The 16,291-nt window shown below is 55.1% G+C and overlaps 1 protein-coding gene across 9 annotated transcripts in view; it reads right to left on the bottom strand.

Moving 5' to 3' along the window:
• Positions 1-16,291, bottom strand: part of Slc37a1 (solute carrier family 37 member 1) — a 67,019-nt gene that overhangs the window by 29,352 nt on the left and 21,376 nt on the right. For 7 of the 9 annotated variants that reach the window (XR_007110319.1, XM_047565363.1, XM_047565364.1 and 4 more), the window contains 6 exons: positions 15,408-15,634; positions 9,644-9,725; positions 6,829-6,876; positions 5,288-5,420; positions 4,423-4,501; positions 1,109-1,244 (listed from right to left, as the gene is read on the bottom strand). Coding sequence is in view for 8 of the 9 variants with exons in the window: in XM_047565363.1 (XP_047421319.1) it covers positions 1,109-1,244; positions 4,423-4,501; positions 5,288-5,420; positions 6,829-6,876; positions 9,644-9,725; positions 15,408-15,463 (534 nt within the window). In the remaining variant the exon portion in view is untranslated. The remainder of the gene's footprint in view (positions 1-1,108; positions 1,245-4,422; positions 4,502-5,287; positions 5,421-6,828; positions 6,877-9,643; positions 9,726-15,407; positions 15,635-16,291) is intronic. The other 2 variants (XM_047565366.1, XM_047565367.1) reach the window with 1 other exon arrangement.

Here is a 16,291-nt window from a genome sequence, read left to right as displayed (position 1 = left end):
CCCTCGCTGCGCCATGGGAAGGCTGCTCACCTCTGAGGGGACTGTAGCCTGGACTCAGCGCCGGGGGGTACTGCTGTCCCCGTGAAGCGGCTTAGGCGGTACTGACTCAGGACACGGGGACCACCCTCCAAGACCACAGGGGTCAAGTCCAGCCCGGGCCACCCGTCTACCTGCTGCTGCCTCGCCTGGCCAGGCTCGGCCCTCCCTCCTGAACCTGTGGGACCCTGGGAAGGGTTTCCCTTCCTTCTGACCTTCTGTATGACCGCAGCTCAAGAGTTCTCTATCTGAGGATCCAACCAGTCACCCATCAGAACTGCAGCCAGGCCTGCGGGGAACACGCAGGGCCTCTTCCTTGTCATTGTTCACTCCCAACACAGGCGCTGACAAAGCATTTATCAGCCTGGCCTTATGGAGCACCTGCATTGTGTTAGGGATCGCAGGTAATCCAGAGGCCATCTAAACACGAGAGTGCGGGCAGCTTCTGAGCGACCCCCTGCCATTTCTCAGAAGGGGCCCGAGCAGCCATGGCTTCTGGTAACCGCGCAGGGTCTGGGACTACTCCCCACGGTGCTGGGGACGGCTGTGTGCAAGCACGAATTGCTTTTGTAATTAAACAGCCAAACCTTTTTAAGTGTTGTGGCAAAATCTTGAAAAACAAAATAAAATACAGTTTGCTTTGATGATTTTCTAACACTCCCGCGGAGAAGCTCGGAAACATCACAAGGCAGAGCGGGCATGGTGATTCCCACGGGCGACACTTACCGCAGGACTGAGGGGAGGGGCAGAGTTCCCGAGGTCGAGAGGTCCCAGAGGGGCCCAGAGAGAAGGGCAAAGCCGGGCCCTCCGGTCTGTCTCTGGCCTCTCCTAGCACCTTAGGATCCTCCTTTCCTCTAAACCACACCGCAAACCCTGCCCTGCGGCCCAGGCCCCCGAAGTCAGCCCTTCCACCTGAGCCCGCCACTCCCCACGTCCCCCGCTCCCAGTGACAGAGCGTCCCGTATTCACCCAGTTTAGGGCAGAGCGACTCCCAGGGCTCATCCTAACTGCCCCATCCTGCTCACCACGGAAGCCCGGGTGGTACTTGTGAGCCACGAGCCCCGGCCCTTACCTGAGTGACGACGTAGAATCCCAGACTGTGGACGTCATAGAAATACCCCAACCCGAACAGGGCGGTGAAGGCTCCGCTGGCGAGCATCCCGAAGGTCAGGTAATATCTGATGGGCAGGCGTTCCCCTATTATGCCACTGAGGATGGGAAGGAGAGGTGACTCGAGGGACCAGACACACCACCACACAGAGGCCGCTTCTCCCAGCATGCCCCTGGGCGGCCCTCTGAGCCTCCAGGATTGGAAGCACAGCGATTTCCAGGAAGGCTCGACACAGCAGCTCCCCTGCGGAGCGTCCTCTAACGTCCTCTCCCTTGCCCAGAATGGCCCTGGCAGCCCTCGGAAGATGCCCTGTTTCCAGCAAAGGTCACTGACCGTCAAGTAACAAGTTCACACCCGTCACTCACCCGTGACACCGCCAACCACACACGCGGAACCTGTCCTGCTAGTCCATCCTGCTTCAGTATGAACAACGAGTACCGTCATTTACATCCCCACTGCCACACCACGAGGAACACCATGAACGGGGCACCCAGACCCAGAGCCAGTCCCTGCTCCCACGAGGGGGCTCGGGCTGGGACGCCGCTCCTGCAGCCACCTCAGCCACCACCACTTGTGCCAGTTTTAAAGACAGATCTTCTCACCCCACAGGGGAGGGTCTAACCCTGGGTGGGAGTCCCTGAGTCCAGGGACACGACTCCACAAGAGCCAGCTTCCGGAGAGAGCCCAGTGCCCGGCGCAGCAGGGGTACTCTCTGCAAAGCCACGAGGGCGGCGGCCAGGGTGGCAAGACTCTGGTCTCACTCCAAGGCAGATGCCAAACAGGCTGTGGCCACCACTCACCACGTGGCCTGGCCCAGAAACCCTCTTCACAGCTTCAGGGGGAATGTCTCCAAGGAGCCACAGTGGACATAAGCAAAAGGCCAGGGCACCACAGAAGATGTGAGCCCTGGGCAATCACTGAGCACAGGGACCCACCTTCTGCCACATAATCGCTGTGGGAACAGAGCCGAGACCCCTGCCCCGGACTGAACTACTACATCGTCTTTTACCACAAGAACCCACGCATCAGAGAGTGCTTCCTCCTGAGGTGACCGAGCGAGGCGGATCCACACGGGCTGTGCAGACGACCATCTCAACACTAACACAAGGAAGAAAGTGAAAACGACCAAATACATCCAGGTCAAATGTTCAGCTGAGCAGAACCTGACCACACTCAGCCTAGAGATCCTTCTAGAGCTCAGAGCTCTGTGCTTCCACTTGCTCCCTGCAGAGGCTAGGAAGGAGTCCCAGAGCGGCTGGCTCACCTGCCCAGGGCCAGGGAACAAGGCAGAACCAGAGGCCCCTGAGAGGCCACCAGCTGGGCTCAGACGCATTCTCCAGTCTTGCTGCACAACATGGGTCCTTATTTAATCTCCTCTGGAAAGGTTTTGAAGAGTAGGTCCGATGGAGTGGACACCATTCCGCATTTCTATCCACTCACACAGAGATCCAGACCCACCCCGCAGCTGCTGGACCCTGCCAGGCATGACCTGGGCCCGTGCGCGTGCGCGTCTTGTGGGATTTCAATTGACAGACTAAACCAAAAACGCCCACTGTTGAGACCCTGGGCAGCAGCTCCATGGTCAGCTGTGCTGGCCCCAGTGCCCAGTGGTCACACTAACAGTCTGGCAGCGAGGCAGGGTGTGCCCTTGCCTCAGGCATGAGACTGATTTCACACAAGGCAAAATCTCATTTCAATAACCCCATTGTCGGGTTGCATCAAAACTTATCTTTGCCATAAAAAGGCAACAATAAAACGACTTTGTTCCCTTATACCAGGGTTTCCGAAGCCAGCGCCGTTGATATCTGGGGTCAGGGGCATCTTGGAGCGAGGACTCTCCTGTGAGTTACAGGATGTGTAACTGCATCCCTGGTCTCTGCCCACTAGATGCCAGCAGCATCCTCTTCCCTCACTGTGACAGCCACAAATGTCACCAGGCATTACTGAATGTCCCCTAGGGGATGAAATCACCGCTGGCTGGGAGTCAGATTTAAACACTGCTGTCAAATAACTGAGAAAAACACTCCTGCCTTGGGTCTACAGACGGTTTGTGTCCAGCAAGATTGCAGCCTTCAGGACAGGAACATGGGACCTCAGGAGGGTACGGCTAGCCCAGGCCTTGAGCAGGCCCACGGCCACACCACACTGCCTCCAGCTGGCTCCCGCTCTGCTGCGCCGCACACGGGGGCTTCTGCACCCTTTACTGTTCGCAGTTCCCTCAGAGAGCTCCGCAGCACCGTGTGCCCATGTGCCCAGGCCACTGCATGCAGGGGCTGTGCCTATGCGGGTTGGGGCGCCAGGCTGAGTTGGGAGGGGCCGCAGGCCTGGCTCCCAGCCTCTGGTTGTGCCTCGGGGAAGGAGCTAAGCACCTCCAGGCTTCCCCGAGGTTCTCAAAGCTCTATAGGTCAGCTGTGAACAACAGCGTCTGGACACCAACGCCTCAGTGCCCCCATCAGCCACTGGCTTGATGGTAATAACTTGGGTGGGCCAGTCATGCCCTGGCACCCGGGTAGCCACCTCACACCGGGGCCCCTCCCTCGTAGCCTTGGGCGGGCGGGTGCTGCCCGCACTGTTCTAAACTCCAGGGTGTTCACTCGCTTCCTCCTCACCAGCTGTGATGGAAGAACTATAATCTCCACCATTTGTCAAAGGGGAAACTGAGTCCCCAAAAGGTGTGGCTGCTTGCCCAATGCCACTCTGTGGCAAGTGGTGGAGCAGGGGCTCAGCTCTAAGCCCTTGCTCTGCAGTGCCCACTCCAGCTGCAGCTGTGCATGACGCCGCCCCTGTGGCACTGGTTCTGTTTGGGACCGAGCTGGGCACCAGGGGAGGCGTCCACACATGCTGCTTTGGCTGTCCCAACCATCCGTGCAAAGAGTGACTTGGGCTGTATGACAGAGGGCAGCCACCAAATCCATGGAGAGGGTGAGCCCTGCTGAGCATCCTGGGGGCCTCCAGTGACTTTTCCTATGTGACCACAGCCCAGGACAGGCAGGATCCACAGCGTGTCCTGACCACCAGGTACAGGAAAACCGAGGGCAGCCTGTGTCCAATCCATGGAAATCCTGGGATACCTGAACACGCTGCTCTGAGGTCCCACCTCATGGACATGGTGCCAGACCCTTGCTCTTGCCTCATCCTCGGCTTTAGGAGAGCCCGGAGGGAAGCCGCTGTGAGGGGGTCCTGCCCTCCCTGCCCCTTGCACTTCCCACCCCTGGAACGTTTCTGTCCCACATGGACCAGACGCTGGGCTGGTCTCGAAGCTCAAGCAGACCTACCTCAGGTACATCCCAATAGCATAGGCACACAGGAAGGAGTAGTCCAAGGCCCCGAGCAGCTGCTGATAGTTGTTCTTATCTACAGAGTGGAAAGTCAACAGGAAGGGCTCAGCATTGCTTAACTTAGTTCTGGAGCAGTGCTACAAAATACAAACAACTGTTCTCTGAATCTGGGGGTGGCTCTGAACACAGAAACCTTGGTAGTCCAACTTCTTTTTTGGGGGGTACTCAGAGGCACTCTGAGCCATGTCCCCAGCCCTATTTTGTATTTTATTTAGAGACAGGGTCTCACTGAGCTGCTTGTTGTTCCTGAGGCTAGCTTTGAACTTGCCATCCTCCTGCCTCAGTCCCCTGAGCCACTGGGAGCAGGGGCTTAGCTCTAAGCCCTTGCTCTGCAGTGCCCACTCCAGCTGCAGCTGTGCATGACGCTGCCTGACTTTTGTTCAGCTTCTTGCAGAGGAAAATCAGGTTATCCCTAAACATGCACCTTTCAGATCAGACAAGCCCCCCTGCTCCCAGCGGGCAGGTGCCAGACTTAAATGTCACTGGCTGATCTTCCGCATCCCACTCCAGCCCTGGTGCTTTCTCCTTTCTTCCCACCCGCAGATTTGTGCCCCGCAGGCCCTAAATTCCAAGTGTGGAAAACACAAGACCCAGATGCTCTCAGCAGGTTTCCTGGGCGCTGGAGAGCTGTATTTAGTGGCAAGTGCCCTTGCCACAGACGTGGTGGCAGGTAGTGCCAGGACGGGCAATGCACTCACACCTGAGAATAGCATCACTGCCTCAAAACCAGCAAAGCCGGAGGAGCTCTGACAGCCCAGGCCACGGGTGCCTGGACAGAAGGGCGGGCTGATGCCCAACTCACCAAACGGGGCCCAGCCACAGTCAGTCTCGTTGTCCGGGAGCTGGTGAGGGGGCCCGTGCCCGGAGCTGCTGCCCTGGCCGCTGAATCTGGGCTCAGCCTCGTCGCCAGCGGCACAGTGCTTGTGGAGCTCACCCTAGGGCAGACGGGCAGCAGAACTGGCAAAGCGTCCTCAGAAGCCGGCATGGGCCGTCCCTAGTCCTAGGGCAACTGCACCATGGCGTCACCAAGACCAGCAAGCAACACTGGGGCAGAGGAGTGAAAGGCAGGGGAGCTTGACGCCTGACTGACAGGCAGAGCAGGTCACCCCCTGTTCCTGCTCCAGCTTCTCCATCTGCAGACGGGGCTGCTACTCGCTTGCAGAATGGTCACGGGCTGTGACGCTGAGCACCATGATCTAGCACAGTGCTTGGGCTACAGACACGGGGAGAGGCAAGCTGTGGTCAGGAGGCAGAAAGGGACGCGAGCAGAGGCTCCCTGGGGCATTCCCTGGGAACAACCGTCCATGTTCCAGAAAAGTGCCATGTCACAGCTGGGGCCACCTCATTATAGGGAAACTGAGGAACAAGTAACTTTCTCTGCCACAAGGTGGCCTCCCCAGGTGGCTTCCTCACTCCCTCCTGCAGAGGCTTCTTTAATAACCAGTCCACCAGGTGTGAACAAGGGTGGGAAGGAGGGGGCCTTGTGGTCAGGGCAGTGTCCCTCAGGGGGCCTGGGTGTCCTCTCAGGGTCCAGGTGTCCTGTAGTGAGCAGGAGCCTGCGAGGGCAGGGTCTGGAGTGGTATGGGAGCTGGCTGCATGGTCAGGGCACCGCAGAGGGCAAGGAGACACTGTGGTCACCAGCAGGCAGCAGCCAGAAGTCCTGTCCACCCTTCAGGGAGCAGTCCCAGGAGCTGGTCCCCTCTGAAAGGCAGCCCTTGCCCAGCCATGGTCAGACAGGGCTGGACACCAGATCCACAGCTGCTTTACCTGGGTACCAGTTACTGAGCCTGGCATGGCGCGTGGATGCAGCTGCTCTGCATAATATGGCTGTCATCACCCCTGGGCTGTCCTGGAATTTACACGTTGCCCTGAAAACTAGCCCAGGGCTCCACTTCACCAATGCAATGTAGTGCTCTCCCAAACAGCTTTCCTGGGCAGCACCTGGCCTCCCGGAGGCCAGCAAGGCTCTCCTCGTCCAGCTGATCCAGGGCTATCACTGTCCACACTGCTTCTCTGTCTTCTCCACCCAGGGGACCAGGATCAGGAAAGACCTGGGGGTCCTGTAGCCTCTTTCCCTGTCGCTGCCCTGATTTCAGTTCTCTCTGCTCCCTCCGAAGCTGGATGTCCCTGACCATGCTTCCTGGCCGCTTCTCAAAGAAGCCAAGAAGCCGACCTGGCCACAGCCCATAGGCTCTCCAGTCCAGCTCACTGACAAAAATCATGGGCAAGACCGGAGGGCACACTGCCAGGACAAGAGGGAACTGTCTGCGGGGCTAAGCCGAGGTGTCCGACATTGGCCTTCGGCAGGAATGAGGAAATGGAATCGTGCAGACTGTCACTTACGCCACCCTTCTCGCATCTCCTCCACCCTGGCGTTTCTGGGGAGGCCCACTGCGGAAAACAGCAGAGTAGAAGCGATCTGTTTATTCTCAGGCAAGCAGAAAAGGCTCCCTGGCTTTGTCACCTGATGAGCAGGGCCTGGCATCCTGCGTAGGGGCACAGGCTCTGGCTGCAGACAGGCCTGGGCTGGGACCTTGAACCACTCAATTCCACTCCTGGCTCTGGAGCTGGTATGATAACGTCTGAGTCACAGGGTTGCGCAAAGATGGATCGTATACAGGAAGCACCTCTGTGTCACTGGCCCTTGATGGGCAGCTGTACTGGGGTTTTCAGTAGGCGTTATACCATGATGCCTGGACTTCTTCCACACACCACCAGCATCAGGGGAAGGCTCCCAGTGTGCCAGCTGAGGTCAGAAAGCCATCTACTGTGACCTAAATCTGCATCTGTGAATTCTAATAAACCCGAATGCGGTACGTGCACTTCTTGGAAGTGTGGAATCCTGGCCTGTGAACTGCCTGCTCATCCCTGTTGTCCATTGTCTCCGTGGGTTTCCTGACTTCATACTCCTATGACAGTTTTATTCCTGGACTTTTACTTTTTATATATTACATCTAAATATTTAATCCATCCATTTATTATTATTATTATCACAATAGAAAGCCAACCTTGATGTCTTCTAGGTGAATACCCAGTTGTGCCAACGCCATTCACTGAATAAGCCTCACTGGGCGGGCGTGTGGCTCAGCGGCAGCGTGTGCTTAGCAAGCATGGGGGCCTGGGTTCTGTCCCCGCACCACAGACAAATACGTAAACGCCTGTGCATTTCCCATCATCTGCCAAGTAGTCCATAGTCCCTACTTTGTGGACCATTTTGTCTATTTTCATGCAATATCTTAATAACTCAGTCACGTTATTTAAAAACATGTTAAGCTTTTCTACATTTTTCATTTAGTCAAAACATGTTATTTTTTTCATACTTTCCTTAGTGACTACTTCCTAGACAGCCTTTAATACAAACTTTAGGAAAAACACCCCTGCCGAGATGTCCCTTGGACTTGTCTTCTGTTCAAACGTCAGCCCGGGGAGCTCGGGTGTTCAGAGTGAGTTTCTCCCCAGTCCCAGGGCGCACTTTGGGCTTTTCAGACCTTCCCTTTATGCCTGACTGAAGATTTTAAGGTTTTCTTCTCACAGCTCTTGTGTAGGTGGAAGGGTTGGGCACACTCAAATCAATGTACCCATTTCTGCTTGGCTCCAGGGACCAGCAGCTCAGCTGTCTGAGAAGACCCTGCTACATGTTCCTGTTGTGGCCTGGTCTTGGGGACAAGGGTCCCCAAAAGGTCTCCTCTGGTAGGGTGCAGACCCCACTTCGCCACCTGCCGGGTGGACACCTACTTCAAGCCATGAGGTCGGGATGTGGGTGGGGCAGCAGGAGAAGGGACAAGGGTTGTGAGAGACACCACCACTCTCTGAGCCCTGTTTATGCCGTCATTTTTATATACAGGGTTTTTTAAACAGAGAAAAATAAAATGAGCCAGCAGTTGTCAAAGTCTAAACCTGACCTGAGAGGCCACGTTATTCTATGAATGAATTATAAAACATGAATCATTTTATCATTTACAAGCCCTGCTGATCAATTTCAAGTAAGCAAATAACTCTGGGAAATATGAGCTACAGATAATTACTCAAACTGTTCCTTGGGTCGACAGAATCTTTACTGCTTCCAGTTTCTCTGCCGTTATTTATAACCTGAGCTAAAGTGAGTGAAAGCTTCATAAGGTATCATAAAGTCCAAGTTATCATGTCTTAAAAGGCAAAGAAGCCCACAGGATTTAGCATATGGCCAATCCATACCCAGGCACCTATGGTATCAAATCAGAAATTCTGGGAGTTAAGAAAACCCGGGTGAGACACTGACCATACTCAAGAAATTAAATGTCCTGGAGACCCAGAGACAGAGTGGTTAGAGAGGGACGTGGAGCCAGGGCAGTCACCAGTGTTAGCCTGAGTGAGCCTGAGCCCAGCATGAAGGAACAAGCGTCCTGGTCCTGGCTTCCTTCAAAAGAAACGAGTCACTGGGGAGGGATGCAGACCTGCCACAGAAGCGGTGGACTACATGCTGCCTGCCACCGCCCAGAGAACTTGCTGGGCAGCGCTCTGCTCGGCCCCGTAGGCGGGGAGGAAGCTGGCTGCAAGGTCGAGAGGGCCCCCTGAGCTACACGTGGGCTGTTGGCATGGGCAATTTCCTGGTTCCTCCTGTAGAAGTCAAAAGCCACTCGAGCCTGCCGACAGTCCGTGGGCAGGAAGAGGGCGAGAAAATGATCCTGCCTGGACCGGTCATTATTCAGGACTGTCCATTGTGGTCTTCCTTCCTCAAATCTACTGGGACACCTGTTCAACAACTTCCTGCCTGCCCCTCACACAGCGTCAGAGTCACAGAGGACCACTTCCGAGGGAGACCGGGCCTGAGAGCTGAAGCAACTTGGGGAACCACATAGAACTGGATATACTTGGAAAGAAAATTCCCACAAGATAAAACAGATTTTAAATAATCTAGAGACTGCTGGAACCACTAACTTATACAAGCACAATACCTCTGAAATTACAAAGCCTAAAAGCATTTTAAAGGTCTGAATTTCTGAAAAGGGAAACTAGAAAAAAATATTTTATATAAAGCAGCAAAATTACTTGTTTCCAACAACCTGTCTTCTCTCTTTCCACCCACGCCGCTGCCCTCCCTCAAACTTCTTGGAGTAGCTGGTTCCTCGTGGAGACTATAGGCAGGAAGTAAAATGGAGTGATTCTGGTCATCTCTTACCTTAACGATGCTGATTGGCTTTCGAGATAAGTGAAAACTGGCATACAGCAGAAACGTCAAAACGAAAATGAAGGCTCTGTACCTAGAAGAGACCACAGCAGCGGAGGCGTGAGATGGCGAGGGCAGGCCCCACCGCCAGTCTCTCCTGCAGGACGCCGGTCATCGGTCCTACTTCCTGCATCACCACAATAGTACAAGGGTGAACAAATCAGCCACTGTCATTTGTCTGAATTGAAACTATTTAAATGTCGTTACGAGGCGAAAACAACTTTCCCTGCCTCATGCCACACACACCACTTCCGACAGTGACCCTGGGCTTTTCCATGCATGGAGCTCTTGTCCAGTGGACACCAAGCAGGGCTTCTGCAGGGCCCACCAACCCCGTGCTGGCCCTGCCTGCCTGCAGGTGTCCTCAGACCACACAGCCTGAGGGCCCAGCGGCACACGATGGCTCCAGCCTCAGAGGCCAACAGCAAGTCCCCGGTTGTGACCAACTGGTTGTACATCAGGGCTACCTCGACCTCCCCCTCAGGTTCAGTTAGAGTGGCTCACAGAAATCACGGCAGCACTTCACGTGCATTGCCCATGTGTTATAACGGACATGGCAAAGGACGCCGTTGGAAGAGACGCAGCCACAGGGGCAAGAGAGGGGTGGAGTGTCCCTGCCCACCCCCTCCAGGTGGCCCCCACGTTAGCCATGGCCGATTGTATCACTGCTGCTGGTGATCAAGCAACCTCAGCCTCTCTCCTGGGGCAGGGACGTGACCCAAGCTTCAACCCTCTAATCACAGGTTGTCCCCTTGGTAACCTGTCCCCATCCTGAGATGGTAAGGAGCCACCAGTCAGCTCACTGGCAAACAAAAAGACATATCGTTTCAGGTTTTTGGAGCGGTGTGCCAGGAACCAGGGGCAGAGACCAAATACATGTTTATTACTATATCAAAATACTTTATTTTTTAATCTAAAAAACTAAAGAGAAATTTGGGACTCAGATGATGTACATGAGTATCTGCAGAGCAGACATGAAGGCATGGTTATTTAGTTTATGACAAAATTAACCAAATGGTCTGTGTGTCGGCGGCTGTCCTGGGCATTTCAGATCATACTTATTTTAAGGCTTTTGGGTTCTATGAAACTTCTCAGAAGCACATGGGCAAGGCAGACAGAAATATCTCACTGACCTTCATGAGGGAAAGGCAGCGATGCCGGCCAGCTCTGAATAAGGCTGATGACAGAAAGACACTGGCACGCAGCCATGCCAGGAGCAAGGGGTGCGGGCAGGCGTGGACGGTGTGGGAGACGGAAGGAAGAAAGGCGCCGTGGTGACAGGCAGGGGTCAAGTCCAGTGCACAGACGGAACCCGCCCAGGGGACTTGCCGGGGAGGCAAGTGGCCAGGAGGACACAGTTCAACAAGGGGAGCAAAGGAACTCTGGCCAGAAGTGCACTGTGGTGCTAGGCACTGCCCACTTCAGGGACCTGTCCTGCTTCTGGCCCAGAAAGGCCACTGGCTTCAAATCGTGTGGCAACCATCTGAATCAACGACCTCAGGAGGAGGCATCCTGGATGGCTGGCCCATCGACTCCTGCGGCCGCGTCCCTGCGCCCGGGAGGCCGGCATCACCTCCTCCTGCCACTCGCCCAGGCTTGCAATGTGCCCCTAGCCCCCCAGGGAAGCTTTCTGTGACTCCATCCAGCATCCTAGAATTTGAGGGGTACCTGCCTCTCTGGCCACCAGCAAAGTCAGAAGTCAAATAAATGTTTCCTGATTAAAAAATAATAATGAAGACCCTGTATCAGGTGGGAAAATGGCTGGTAGGACTGCGGGACTCTACCCCAGAGTCTTGGGAAAGGAGAAAACCAAACCCACCACCCAGGCACTAGCCTCATGGACAGAAAGGTGCCCCGGCTCCCTCCCCGGGGAAACACACCGGTGGTTTCTCAAGGATCCCCCACAACATGCCCATCAATGGCCAGATGAGAAGAAAGCGAAACCCTAAAAATGGGTGCGTGGTTTCCATTGGAGCCGTGCCTGCCAGTGCAGGGATGCACAGCAGAAGCCTGGTCTTTGTGCCCCTGCCCGACCGCCACCCTGGGGCAGAGCATGGTCTCTGGAGTCTCTGGCTGGAGCCCCTATGTGCACTGCTCCGCACTCAGCCTCCCGCCTGGGAGGATTCCAGCCATGGCAGCGTGAGGCCTGAGCCCCTGCTGCCAGCCCACAGCTGGCGTGCAGCCCCTCACCTCCCCACTCCTCTAAAGGGAGCAGGGCAAGTGTGGCGTCCCCGCTCTGCCCCCTTTGCCATCTCTGCAAGATCTCAGAGTTCTCAGTTCCCTCCTGCACCCTGCAAGCCTGTCTGGGAGGAGAAAGCACAGCCTCTCCCGGGGCACTGGATGTGAGCACCGAACCTCAGAGCTGCGCCCCTGGGGCTCCTGGCCGTGAACACACAGCCTGAGGCCTGCACCGCCTGGCCCTCCACCCACTACCTCATGGCCCAGAAATAAGACCCTCGCGCCTTGATGGAGTGAGGGCTGGAGTGCCCAGCCCTCCTGGATCTCCAGGGCTGCCCGGGAGACCTGGGGCCAGCTCTGCTCCCACCCTGCTTCTCTACCTGATCCTTCTGCAGGCAGCACGCAAGCTAAGGTGCCCCCCAGGATGGCCCTCATTGCCCCTAAGCACAGCTCCACACATAGGGAAGCAGCCTCACCTCCGGAAACTTTAAATCTCATTTTGTGTAGAAATGAAGCACCTGGGTGAATGGACTCTTCAGGGTTCTGTGGGGTTCTAGCAGAGAAGTGGCTGAGAATCGGGGTGAAGAGTCAAGTACAGAGCGACTGGAATTTCCTGGAGACTGGAGAGGAAACCCTGTCTTCACTCGGCTGCTGTCAGGCTGACTACTTCCTCCATTCCCAAATCCGTCCTTCCTCCCTGTCCTCCTCATCTCCCTTACACAGGACCTGGCGAGGGGGAGGAGCCAGTGGTCAGAGGTTTGGTTTCTCCTTCAAGAAGGTCTGACCGCAGCAGTGTTCTCGGGCTGGTTCTTCCTGGTGGCGTCTGCACACGCCTAGTCTTGGGGCAAGCAGACATTTGACTTCAAAGAGACTCTGGGGCAATATGACTGAAGTTCCAGGTGACCTCCTGAAGTCCTTTTGCATTCTGTGATTTTATCTTCATTTAAAAAATCATTTCTGAAGAGTTTTGGATATTTATTTCCTTTTATCCATTCTTTGTGGAACTGAATTGTGTCCTCCAAAAATTCACACCTACCCACAACTTTAGAATGCGACCTTATTCAGAACTAGGGTCTTTAAAGATGCACTTAGTTTAGGTGAGGTCATACAAGATGAGGGAGGGCCCCAAATCCAATGACTGATGTCCTCATATGAAAAGGAGACAGAGGGGGAGCCATGTGGCCACACAGCAGAGACTGGCACAGGTGGCTGCAGGCCAGGAGTGCAGGGGCTGGGGGAGGCAGGGAGGACCTCCCGACACCCCGACGTTGGACCCTGCCTACAGGACTGTGAGAGAGGACATCCTGCTGACTTAGGGCACCCAGTTAGTGGTACTCCACCAGTAACCCCAGGAAACAAAGGCAACCCTCTGTTTTGCTTTGGATTCTATTTAGACCAACAGGAGGCAAACGTGATGAAGGAAGGGGCTCCCTGCTCCTTGGCCCCCAGCCCCTTCGGCAGCTGTCCTGGAGACAGCATTTCAACACACACACGGTGTGTGCGTCAGCCCCAAGATTCTCACAAACAAGCAAGTCCCAACCGCTCAACCCAGGACAGAGGTGCCCTCCCAGCCCCTCCCGGAGTGTCCTCGAAGACCACAGGCCCCACAGAACATATCGACTCCACTTCTATATCCATCTACCTCCAGGAGCCACCCTGAGGCCCCACGTGCCAGTCCATGCAGCTCCCACCCCCACGTAGGGGTCCTTCTCCACCAGTGAGGAAGCTGCTCTTCTCTGTGGGATTTCTGCCCCCAAATGCTTCATGCGAGTCTAACCCTCAGGAAACACCAGACATCTCCAAAACAAGGGACAGTCATAAAATAAGTGGTTTGAGCCCTTCCAAAGCACCAAGGTCGCAAAGAGAGAAAAGGCCAAGAATGGTTCCAGATTAAAGGAGATGGAAACCGATAGGGCAGCCAAATGTGAGTAGGGAACCTGGATGGGGAGAAGCCATCCTGGGCATTGCTGGACATGGATATTGTTTTTAAGGTGGACTGTGAATTAGAAAATGTTCTCTTATAGCTGCTACATTTCCTGATTTTCATCTTCATGCTGAGATTATGTAAGAGGATTTCTTTTTCTTTTCTTTTTTTTTTCAGTCCTGGGGACAGGACCCAGGCCCTTGTGCTCTTGCACAAGTTAGGCAAGTGCTCTACTATTGAGCTGGACTGCGGCCCAAGGAAATGCTGCTTATTGGACATAAATGCAGAAATGTTTAGAAATAAAGGGTATGATATCCACAACTCTTAAAAGGGTTAGAAAACAAGTGTGCATGAGTCTACCTACATATATCTGCCAGCACACAGAGGGAAGAAGCAAAATGTCAACATTCTGGGATACATGAGATCTATAGTTCTCTGTAACATTCTTACAATGTTATAAGAATGTAACTTAGAATTCAAAGAATGTAAGTTCTGAGGGTTTGAAATTATATCAACGCAAAGTTACAAAACAAAGAAGCTAAATACTAAGTCTTGGAAGATGGTGGCTAGAGTCCCAGTAGACATAAAGTAAGTCAACCCGGGAAGGCCCAGCAGGTCTTTTTATCACACCTGAGAGAGCCTGTGGATGCTCTACCCACTAGCAGGGCCTGAGAAGCTGCAAGGGATGCAGAAGAACAGTCCAGAGCAGGCCGGGGGGCAAGAGATCATTCTGAACAGAAGGTGGTTGAGCTCCTGATATCTCTTCTTTGCCTAAAAGCAGAGCCTCCCACGCCAACTCAAAATAACTCAATTATAGCAAGACAACCCTCTGGCGCAGCCAGGGAAGGTTGATGCTCATCACAGGGCATTGAAGCCTCTCCACAAGAAGCAGGCACGGTTACCCACCTGTCATCTGCTCTCCTAAGGGTCCACTTACCTTTCCAAAAAGCCATTTATCAGTGCCTTCCCCCACCCCTGTGAAAGACGACAATGAGCCCCGAGTTCGAGTCACGGTCTCCTGTGACTCTCCTCCACTAATTTGCCTTCCTCTTGTTCATTCTTGTCAGTCCCCAAGCACTCGTGATGAACAGGTAGGAGACAGACAGCTCTTCCTCTGGACCGCGACCAGCAGGGGAGGCCAGAGCACGGAGAGCGCAGCCTCTGTCCTGCTGCCTGCTTCCCGGGAGGGTGTGGAATTGCTGGAGCCACTGCGAGGAGAAGCCTGGGAGCTGCCAGGGAGATGCCCTCTGGACAGGAAGCGGCACCCGTGCTCCCTGAGAGCTCAGCCCCAGCCCAGCCTTCCTCTGGGCTCAGGGCCACTGTGCCGATCTCACCCACAGCCGTTTCACTGTCCTGCTGGAGGTCAGTGGCCACTTTCTGTAGGGGCCATGGTTATTAGAGAGTCACAAAGACCACCAAGGGGTCCAAATGCCATCTGCTGACATAGTACCAAAGACAAGGGACGCCTCTCAGGGCTCACAGTCACCGCTTCCAGGTCAGAGGCGGCTCAACTGTGAAGGAGGAGACCGGTCACCGTGCTTTAAAATGGAACAGCGTCGCCCGCCGTGGCCCTCGCCACACACACCACGGCAGCAGAAAACCCGCAGGACTCACCACTGATCCCTGGAGAAAGAGATGATGAAGCGGATGCCCACAGGAAGTCGAGCCATCTACAGTGTCACTGGCCTTGGAGCTTTGGTCACGGAATGAGATGCCTCACCAACAGGTCGAAGGTCCTGGCTCCAGACCCCGTCTCGGCCTGCACGGCCTGGTAGCAGAGGAGCAGGTGTGCCGCTGGGTCCTGGGTCTCGACCTGCCTCTTTCCAGCAGGGGATGGCACTCTGAGGGGAGAACAAGAGGTGGTCGGTCTGGAGTCCTGAGAATGGCACCTGGAGAGCTGGCAGCCCGGACCACAGACATGGGGTCAGCCCAGATTACAGCTGGACTTCTGGCACACGCCAAGTCCCAAGCCCGGCACGGAGGCGCATGCCTGTCATCCCAGCAGCTCAGGGGGCTGAGCCAGGAGGATGGCGAGTTCAAGGCCAGCTTCAGAAATTTAGTGAGGTGCTAAGTAACTCGGTGAGACCCTGTCCCTAAATGAAAATGAAAAAAGGCTGGGGATGTGGCTCAGCGGTTAAGTGCCCCTGGGTTCAATCCCCAGTACTGAAAAAGAAAAGGAAGTCCCATCCTGAGGAACGCTGACTGGAAGCAGAGGGCCTGCCCTCAGGCGGGGTGCTCAGAGCCCCTGAACCCAATCTCCGGTGCTCCGATGCCTACAGAAAGGAGGCGCAGGGCTGGCCTGTCTGCAAGGTTCCTGGGGACCAGCCCCGCACTCTCAATCAACCACCACACTCTGCAGGACAGCGTGAATCTTCGCATGAAGCCAAGCCAGTGCCCGCTGCTTAGGCCATGGGCCCAATGATCAGAGGACTGCAGGGCACAAGACTCGCTCAGCTCCATCCACTGCGGACGAGGCTGCCTTTGAGCCACAGAGACAG

This window comes from Sciurus carolinensis, chromosome 9 (genome assembly GCF_902686445.1).
Source record: "Sciurus carolinensis chromosome 9, mSciCar1.2, whole genome shotgun sequence".
Taxonomy (NCBI): domain Eukaryota; kingdom Metazoa; phylum Chordata; class Mammalia; order Rodentia; family Sciuridae; genus Sciurus; species Sciurus carolinensis.
Note: the sequence above shows the minus strand (reverse complement) of the source record. Positions and strands in the feature narration are given on the sequence as shown.